The sequence below is a fragment of the Andrographis paniculata genome, unplaced genomic scaffold (genome assembly GCF_009805555.1).
Source record: "Andrographis paniculata isolate CXL003 unplaced genomic scaffold, ASM980555v1 Contig52END, whole genome shotgun sequence".
NCBI classification, from domain to species: Eukaryota; Viridiplantae; Streptophyta; class Magnoliopsida; order Lamiales; family Acanthaceae; genus Andrographis; species Andrographis paniculata.
In genome coordinates this window covers 6,667,194-6,677,131 of record NW_026137587.1, presented here as the reverse complement: position 1 = coordinate 6,677,131, position 9,938 = coordinate 6,667,194, and the positions used below count along the sequence as shown (strand labels likewise).

Here is a 9,938-nt window from a genome sequence, read left to right as displayed (position 1 = left end):
TGTTCCGAGGGCTATGTATGATCCGCGGAAGAAACTGCGCCACCATCTGCCAATCCGAAGGTTTCCTAACCGGTCGCTGCAACCGCCTCAACTGCATTTGCGCAGCAGATTGCGCCGCCTATCATAGCAGCTATGTCGGCAGCGTCGACACCCTCTCCCCTGGTGGCAATGGAATAGGCCAAAGGAAAAATGTATAGAGGAAAAATCAGCTCATATATGTCAAAAGAATTAATTCCATTTAATGGAATCCCTTCAAATTATTTGAGGTAAATCAATAACGTTAAAAATAATAATAATAATAGCCTTAAAACAATTGAAATAAGGATAAATAATTTTGTTGCATAAAAACCAACTTAGAATCCTAAATTCATCACAACAAGAAATGAATTTGTTCTTAATGGACCAATGGGTAGCAAACTGCTGCTTTTACACAAACTCCCACAACATTTTTTGCACACGAATTTGGTTGTCTTTTTCTTTCTTTTCTTCTTTTCTTTTAAACAACAAATGTTTTCATAAATATAATGGTTGTCGTCGGAAGGAGGAAGAAGCCGGAAGGAAGTGGTTACAGAGCTTTTCCATAAATAGGGTCAGAGGTTGTAGTTCCATTCGCTAGACTTGACTTTCTGAACTATGCCATTTTCAGCCAAATAGTCGACGAATTCATCGATCAGATATGGCCAAGCACCGTCCGGGTCGTAGTTCGATAATGCAGGATCAACTGACTGTATGTAAACATAGTTAAATTCACAATGTCAATCGTGGAATGAACTGGATTTCAAATATTGACAAACTGTAAATAATTTTTACCCTGGCGAACTCGAGCAGCTGGGACCAGGTATCCCGGGAGATTGCCTTGTTGTGCCGTGCCTGAACCATGAATGTGTTAATATAAACATGTGTAACAAAAGAGTGAGAAATAAAACCTTTGAAGTTTTTCAATAATAATAAATCTAAACTATTACACTGCTCAATTCAGAATTGAAATCACAAATAATCATGAGTTCTCTTTTCAAAATATCACATCAAATAATTTTTTCTCACAAAATATCGAATCAAATACACACTAATTTTTATTATTTCCAAAATTTCTATCTAAATGAAATCTCAAATCAGTAAGATGCATACTATTTGGCAAACCAAACAATTCAATAATTTGACCAGACTATGCAATTACATTTTTATGGACTAGTATAAAAACTCACGATAGATTCATTTATTCTACCTGCAAGAACTGGCACCAATGATCGACTAATGACCATTGCTTTTCTGCAAACAGTAATTGCCACATGCCGATAGCAGTATCCAGTGCCAAAGACTTCTGACCCTGGATATCAGAACAATATTATAAGATACATTCGTTGGTAACACCGCTTTATTGAAATAATAGCACAAACAGTTTAGATTCAATTTTAGTTAAAAGAACATTCGTCCAATTGAGTGTTACCTTCTCTTTTGCCCAGCTAAATGCAAAGTTATAGATCTCTCCGAACTTATCTGCACATGAAATGTTAAAACCATAAGCCACAAGCAGTGAAATTATTTTATGAGGTTTTAGTATTAGCCCTTCTCATATGTGAATTGAAAATATTCAGCACAACAGGGGGTTCTATATGAAGGATTTATTAGTCCGGTAGGACTTCTCTCACTCATACATAAACTAAGAAACTAGAAACACACAAATTCATTAACCATCAATCCACCCCCCACCCCAAAAAAAAAACAAAGATGGTATGACAAAATTGAGGACATACGTTCATCTTTCAGCTCTGAACGCAAAAACGGAATTCTTTCTCTGAACTTTTCTATTGAATCGATGCTGCAAAAATACATCAGAAAAAGAGTTTTTCAGCATAGTCGATGTAATAGGAAAAAAAAGATGGATTGAAACGATTTTTCATATACTAACCCAAGAGATTGTAATCCTCCCATAAACTCCTGCTTTGAGAATTCACACATGGTAGCTGCCTTCATATGCCAAGAGATCACCAACTACAGTACACAACACATCAACATTGAGATGGAACCAAATTTAAAACTGATTAGTTCCTTTTATCATTTAGTTTATAAAAAGAAACAAAGTGGACTAGAGAAGTGTTGCTTTAGATCTTCAAACCACAGTATGTTTGAAACAGTGTAAATAATAAATAAGTAATTGAGTTGAAGCAGCATTACATTCTTCTCTTAAAGTGCTACTCTATTGTCTGCTTTTCATTATTTAAATATCAGATGTAGATTAAATGGTTAGTTGTCATAGTTTTGCGCTATGCTTCAATAAGGGGCACAATACACAATACACTGGCCAGTACAGCTTCAAAGAAGCACATATGCAGGAGAAGTTACATACTTCATATGAATTGCTATCTATAGTCTTTTCGTGACAAAGTCATGAATGCTTATCCAAGATATACCATATCAACCTTGTGGAATTCTTAATAAAGACAGGATTAAATAAGAATCATTATATATAGACTATTTAATATATTTAACAAGATCTATTTCACCAACATAGATAGGAGAGGGTATGAAAACAAATGAACACTCAGAAGTTTAAGAGACAAGCACACAAGAAAGGTTGAAGACAGATGGGGAAAATACAAGCAAACATGTATAGACCCTACACAAATATCCTTAGCAATTCCCAGAATTGTTAAGGGTCAAGAAAAAAAAAAAAAAAAAAAAAAAAAAAAAAACCACTCAAAATGTGAAAACTCAATAAATAAGCTAAATGAACACCCCTTAGTGCTGATTGGCATATCAAATATTAGAAAACACATTGAACATATGTAGCTGAACTACTATGTAGATCACAATTCAAATGATAGCAAACATATCATAGAGGTAAACAAATAGTATATTTGGGAGGACAGAACTTTCTATCATGGTTGTTTGGACGCCTTATAAACAAAACAGTCAAAAATTTGCTGCAGCCGTTGCTTGGACACATATAATAATATTAGAGGCAATATTCATGTACATACTACATAAATATGCATATTACATAGAAACTTTATAATTCAGACTTTTGGTGTCATGTACACAGCACCAATCAAGCTCATTCCATGCCTCATGTTTTGAAGCACAAAATCAGGGAATATTTCATATACTTTAAGAACCAATTATTGAGGCACAATTTAAAACAATGCAAGCTGGATTGTTTTAAACTGGATCCAAGGATATGGGCTGCATTAAGCAATATACATAAGAAATCAAATTTAAGCTTAATATGAATCATTAAGGGTGTGTTTGTTTGAAGGATTTTGGTGGATTTCCACTATTCATCCAATTTTTTCCCCCCAAAAACATCAAATCAAACACCTATTTTTCATTTTTTATATTATACTAAAAATCAATTTTACATTCAAAACATCACATCAAACCCTATTTATATCACATCATACAACTATTCAAATTCAAAATTTTTACTATTCAAATCCCAACTCAAAATCCAAACCCCCAAACAAACACACCCTAACACAAAACAACGTAAAACCAAAAGGAGTCATCAGTAACCAACAAAAACATGGTATGCTTGACAATTCCATGTAACAAGAAATTAAGTGAAACTGAATAAAGTGATACTGTGATATGTAGCATACCGTGACAATATCTTGAGGATCAACCTGCCATATATAACAAGAAAATAAGTATCAGATTCACGTTGATAAGTCAAAGGAAGCAGGAATATTAGGGTAGATATTAAGATATGATCCAAAATATTTCATGTTATGAAATAGAAGAGTTGTACTCTTACTGGGGATCCTTTTTTTTATCATAACTCAAATTACAGTTATCCACGTGAGTGGAATTGCTAAATCAACCTGAAGGTCATTGCACAGAAGAGTGATTCCATCAGCCAAGATCATATCAGCATAGGGATCTGAAAAATACAACATCGTGTAGTAAGACTCGACATTGTAAAGGCAAGAACATAAACAATGAAACATGACAAGTCACAAACAACCATGGGTTGCTTTCTCTGTGTACAGCCTAAATTTCTAATGCCAAAGAGAACAACATAAGAGAACGAAAAAATAACTATTCACCTCCTTTGATCCAAGTGTTAATATTTTTGGGATAAGTTCAACATTTCTTCCCCACCACCAAAAACAAAGGACAGCAAAATATCTCTTCACGCCGTTAATATACAGCTAATCTCTCACAGAACTCACAATTCAATTTTAAGTAAATATGACAGTTAGATTGAAGAAAACCCTAGTTATCAATTGACTAGCTAGAGAAACATCAGTTGGCTTCATAGTTGAATTGAGTATATTTCTGGAAAGGAAAACCTATATTGGAATTGCAGCTAATAACAAATCTGCAACAGTGAAAACTAGTTTGAACCTAGTCAAATAAATCTTAATTCTATGTTGCAGCAGCAAAGGAAAGACATATTGGGTGGCTTGTTAACATTATATATTTTCACCTACTTATGCTTTCCACCTAAGTTTTCCATTCATCATACTTCATTCTTTGCTTTAAAAACAAGTACACTATCCATTTCAAACTAGCGATTACTCATTGAAATCTGTTTTTACCTTCTTTACTATAGCAATTGTGACAATCAAGAATCCACATTTCAATTCTCAATCGTTGATATCTTGTTACAAACTAGTTAAAAGTGCACAAGAAGCTCAATTCTCTGGGTTTGACACGAACCCTAGTAGGTATTGGAGATACTGTGATTACCCCGTGCGCTTAAAGAGAATATATTGTCACGCACTATTTATTGAAAATATTTACAAAACCAAATACAGAGCATCAAATAGTTAAATCTTGAAAAAGGGAAAAGAAAAGATATACAACCCTACAACTACTTCAAAGGTCAAACTCCAAAGAAAACATTGTACATGAAAGAAATGGAAAGAATCATGAATCCAATAATAGTTAATATATAATCTAGCCTCGTCTAAACATGACCAGACCTAACGGCCCATATCTTGATAGCACAGGCCCAAGAACAAACGCTAAATGCATTGTTATCATGCATTCCGATTAAGATAAATTGAAATCAAAGATGTGTATGTGTTTGCATATGGTTAATTAAGAAAGTGCATTCTTCAGCATATCTAACGAAACTAAAGCCAAGAGATTTTACCTTTGTATCTATTATAAAGCTCCTCCAAATGCCTTGTATCAGCAACCGACTTCACATGGGGATGACTATAAAATATATCAAATGCTCCTTCAAATTGCCAATCACTAGACTTTAGAGCCTGGACTGCAACTTTTTCACTATATCATAGGAAGCAGAAAGCCAATTAAACAGATCGCCATGCAAAAATTCTTTCATATATAACAGAGAGATTGCTCAAGCACTAATAATAATGCAACAACTCGAAGACTGCCAGAAATCATCGCATTAAACATCAAATTTTATTTAAGCTATCAATAAGCATAACAAAACTCTAGAATATCTCATAACTTTAATCAAAAACAAGTAAAACGCTACTGAGAAGATCTTGCAGTAGGATTTAGCACAAGTAGTAATTGAGTAAGCCAGGAAACATGAGACGAATGGTATAAAGTGTCATATCCTCATTAGGTATAATAGATTAAGTAACTGGTCATAAATTGAAACAATACACAATAACCAAAATTAATCACATCATATTGTGGAAATTTAGATGTTAACACACAATCCTGCCGCAACTCACATCCAAAATCAAAAAACAAGCAAACCCTACATCTATTTCCCAGATTTTCTAAAATAATAAAATAGAAAGCACAAGATCCACAACACGGAATCCTCACTATTTGACAACAGTCGAACAAGAGCTGAAGCATCTACACAGGATTCAGTATTTAAGGTACCTTGCTCCAGTAATTGTCATGAACTGCTGCAGTTTTTCCCGCTGTCCTCTGCTCAACTTGTTCTGTCATGCAAACAACACCTCACAAAAAATCAATTCCTCGTACCACCGCAATTTAGATTCTTTTCCTCGGTACTTATCAAAAATAACTTCAATTAATAAAAAACGGCGAATTGAATAGCCAAAATACAGGAATTGAAAACACCAGCACCCACCATATCGAGAAGCGAATAGAGAGGCCTTATTGTGGATAATTGACCCCAACCCACCAAGTCCTGGACAGAATTACGGGGAAGAGGAGCTACGGTGTAGATTAAGCGTTGATATCCCGAGCGTGAGCCGCCCCAGCTCTCCCCTTTGCGCTTTTTCCACGCTTCTTCTTTCTTTCGGTGGATGGGATGGCTTCTAGAATTTCTTTAGGGCCGAATATCAGATGTAAAAACCAAAAAAAAAATAGAAAAATGGTTTTTTTTTGCTAGTTTAATTATCCATCAAAACTATATATATATATATAAACCCCGGCCTATCGTACGGAGTTTTAATTTATTCATCAGTGGCTCTCTTTACCGATTTGATTTTGAATTTTAATTTTAATTTTAATAATAAAATTTTAAATTAAAATACTTATTTGATATATAAATATGTATTACTTTGATATTTCAAATATAAAATTATAATTTATTGTAATAAAATAAATAAAAATTAAATATTTTTTTACATTTTGGAGAAAAAAAATAAAATAGTAAAATAATTAATAAAATTTTACAAGTAAACATAATAGCACGAATTTCCATAACATATTGTATTAAAATATATTACATTAATATAAATATTTTATTTAATTTTTGAAGGTAAATTAATATTTTTTCCATCTAGTTACAAATGATAGTATATATATTTTTATTTTGGGACGTTTAATTACAAAGTAATAATTTTATTAAATATTCAATTTGCTTTTTATAAATACATTTACTTTACATCGCATCATTACTTTTATATCAAAAAGTAAAAAAAAATATCAGTGCATTACTTTTACGCTATTATTTTTTAAATTTCGCGCCAAAAATAAATATATACTTATTATATAGACGGATGAAGTATTTTATATGTATATTGTGTAAATAGATTAAAAAAAAGTAAAATATTTGATATTTGATGTGTTATTTCCTGAAATAAAAATATATTTTTTTAAAAAAATTAATATATTATTGTAATTTTTTTATATTATTTATATAATTATTTATATTTTATTTTAAAATTTAATTTTTCAAATCATTTACAAAACAAACACTTAATATTTTTATATCATCCACATTATTCTGATATGCATTGATCCAAAAACAAATGTTTTTACTCCCAAAAATTTTAAGTAGGTTTCATTATTTTTAAAACATAAAAATAAAAAATATTAAATTAAATATTATTTTTTATTTATTATATAATATGAAATTTTAATTTTATATTTAAAAATATTTATTACAAATATATTTATATCAAGAGAAAAAATCTTTGGTCTTATTTAATATTATAATTATCAATTTTGGTTTCACTAAAAAAAAATTATCAATTTTGGTTTTACATGAAAATTTATCCATTTTAGTCCAAGATGGTTGACTGGGACTGAATATATATCTTGGTCTTATTTAATATTTTTATTTTGATATTTTGAATAAAATACTTTAAATTTTTTACTATAAATCTTTAAAAATATATATATATATATAATGATTATTATAAAAATATATATATTAATATATTATTATTTTTATATTTTTTTTGCAATTATTTTTTATATTATAAAATAATTATAAAAAATACTCCTATTTTATGAATTATATATATAAAAAATAATTTTAACCAATAAGTGAAAATAATAATAAACATAACTTATAATATGATTATATTGGAAATATAGTTGTGAACATAACCTAAAACATGGTTTCTGTTAGGAATATGGGCAGGAACATGACTAGAATATAGCTGTGTTGAGAACATCGACTGAAACACGTATGTGTTGATCCAACACGGCCTGGGACAGCTAGTTACCTTTTGAGTCATTTAATACAGTCGTGTTCAAGCCAATACGGCCGTGTTTAATTCCAGTTAACCATGGATAAATTTTTATTTGACTTAGACTAAAATTGATAAAAAAAAAAAAATTGAACGGAACCAAAAATAATAATTATAATATTGAATAGAACAAAAATAACTTTTGGAAAGTTATAATAACTTTTACTTATTGAATATCCTTTAGGGTGTGTTTGTTTGGGGGATTGGATTGGATTTATACTATTCATCCAATTTTTTTCTCCCAAAAATATCAAATCAAACACCTATTTTTCATTTTTTTATATTATACTAAAAATGAATTTTACATTCAAAACATCACATCAACACCTATTTATATCACATCATACAACTATTCAAATTCAAAATTTTTACTATTCAAATCTCAACTCAAAATCTAAACCCCAAACAAACAAACCCTTAATTGTTTGAAAAAAAACTAAATAATGTAAATATTTGATTGATTATTTTAAAAATGGTTAATTTAAAAAAAAAAACAGAAGAAGTTAATTTTTAAAATATTGCATATCTAAACGTTAGAAATAGATAATTTGGAAACGATTCTCAATAAATATTGTATAGATATTTTTAAATAATATATATAATATATTTATTAAAAAAATAATAATTTAATATAAAATATTATTTTATAAAAACAATATTAATAATTTACATTTTAAAAATAGAAAAGAAAAAGCGGCCGATTTCTTAAAAACACTGCACACAAAGCTGTACATGCGGGAAGGCAGCGGCGGAAACAGTCATGCAATGGAAAAGTTTGAGGGCATTCTCGTAATTTCAATACATCTCAAATTAGGGTTTCCTTCCCTCATCTATATATACACTTGTAAACTGCGAAGGTACTGTGGAATTTATTTGTTATCTTGCGGCCGCCTGAATAGCATAGCACACAGGCGATGGATTTTGCTATTCGATTTAATGGTTGTGTTTTGAAGGCCAGTGATGTTTTGAGAATTGTCCGTACCATCTGAGGTTTCTCTTGCAGATGTCTTTGATGTGAATCGTTCTCTGCCTTCTGAGGTCGTTTTTCTCCGTCCGGATCCGGTCGATTATTATCGTTGTTATCGATTTCCTTTTTCCTTTTTTTTTTTCTTTGGTTTTTCTATTGGCAGAAGTTGATTTCTGTAATCGTGATTTTGTCTACAGAAGAGGCAATGATGTCCAATTTTTACCATCAAACGATGAAAGCCTCTGTTTCAAGCTTGTTGATGTTAAATAAATCATTGCTCTCTGAGCCTCTCAATTATTCGATTTTTAATTTTGTTCATTTTAGTATCTTTTAAAGAAGCACAATTACTAAGGCAACAAATTAGAGTCACTGATGCACCTAAGATTTGATGGTGTTTTTAGCGCTGTACGTTGCCAATATGGATTCATTCGGCTCTGAGATTCTGGCACTTGCCTCACTCTAATGAGGCTGGTGCATTCAGATGAGCCGATATTTTTTATTCATCACTAGTTTGGTGTTTTTCACTCATGTTTATGGTTTTTTAATATTAAAGTGAGCGAATTTTTCATCGGGAATCTTTTCACAACCAAACAAACCATTGATGGATATGAGTAGATCATAATCTGTTATATAATGGATTCTGTATAGATGTGTTTGACACTTTTCCGAGGGCTCCTGCCCCATCCCGACCTTGCTCTCGAGCCATGTTTAAGCTTGAATATGTTTTAGGAAATTGTTTTAGGAAACGCTCCAGTAAAAATACTTCAAAATTATTTAAAGATATGGAATCTATGATTTTGATTTAAAACATATTGTTTTATTAGGAAATTTGTAGAATTTTCAGTAATTGGGTGCGTTTGTTTGGGGGGGGTTTGTATTTTTGTTTGGAGGCTAAAATCAGAAAAAATAAGAAGCTAGATTTTGATTTTATATTTTTGAGGTGAAAAAATTATACGTAGGGTGTGTTTGTTCGAGGGATTGGATTTTGAGTTGGGATTTGAATAGTAAAAATTTTGAATTTGAATAGTGGTATGATATGATATAAATAGGTGTTGATGTGATATTTTGAATGTAAAATTAATTTT

At 30.8% G+C, this 9,938-nt stretch overlaps 1 protein-coding gene, 1 long non-coding RNA gene and 2 other non-coding genes across 5 annotated transcripts; 3 read left to right on the top strand and 1 right to left on the bottom strand.

Annotated features, from left to right (window-relative positions):
* Positions 1-319: 319 nt before the first annotated feature.
* LOC127254590 (uncharacterized) lies at positions 320-6,243 on the bottom strand. 2 transcript variants are annotated; one of them, XM_051279784.1, is made up of 11 exons: positions 6,032-6,243; positions 5,818-5,951; positions 5,102-5,238; positions 3,822-3,880; positions 3,600-3,623; positions 1,910-1,992; positions 1,755-1,819; positions 1,448-1,497; positions 1,226-1,327; positions 811-870; positions 320-725 (listed from the first exon to the last, which is right to left on the bottom strand). In XM_051279784.1, the coding sequence occupies exons 2-11, from the start codon at positions 5,835-5,837 to the stop codon at positions 591-593; spliced, it is 735 nt and encodes a 244-aa protein (XP_051135741.1). In that variant the 5' UTR covers positions 5,838-5,951; positions 6,032-6,243; the 3' UTR covers positions 320-590. The 2 variants fall into 2 exon arrangements, with proteins under 2 accessions (XP_051135741.1, XP_051135740.1); XM_051279783.1 differs by having other exon boundaries at positions 5,818-5,879; positions 6,032-6,242.
* Positions 6,244-8,715: 2,472 nt separating this feature from the next.
* Positions 8,716-9,277, top strand: LOC127254750 (uncharacterized). Its single transcript, XR_007839492.1, has 2 exons — positions 8,716-8,924; positions 9,051-9,277. It is a non-coding gene; the product is annotated as an uncharacterized LOC127254750 (long non-coding RNA).
* On the top strand, positions 8,839-8,928 carry LOC127255063 (small nucleolar RNA snoR117). The gene has a single exon (XR_007839564.1). It is a non-coding gene; the product is annotated as a small nucleolar RNA snoR117 (small nucleolar RNA).
* On the top strand, positions 9,054-9,142 carry LOC127255062 (small nucleolar RNA snoR116). The gene has a single exon (XR_007839563.1). It is a non-coding gene; the product is annotated as a small nucleolar RNA snoR116 (small nucleolar RNA).
* Positions 9,278-9,938: the final 661 nt, after the last annotated feature.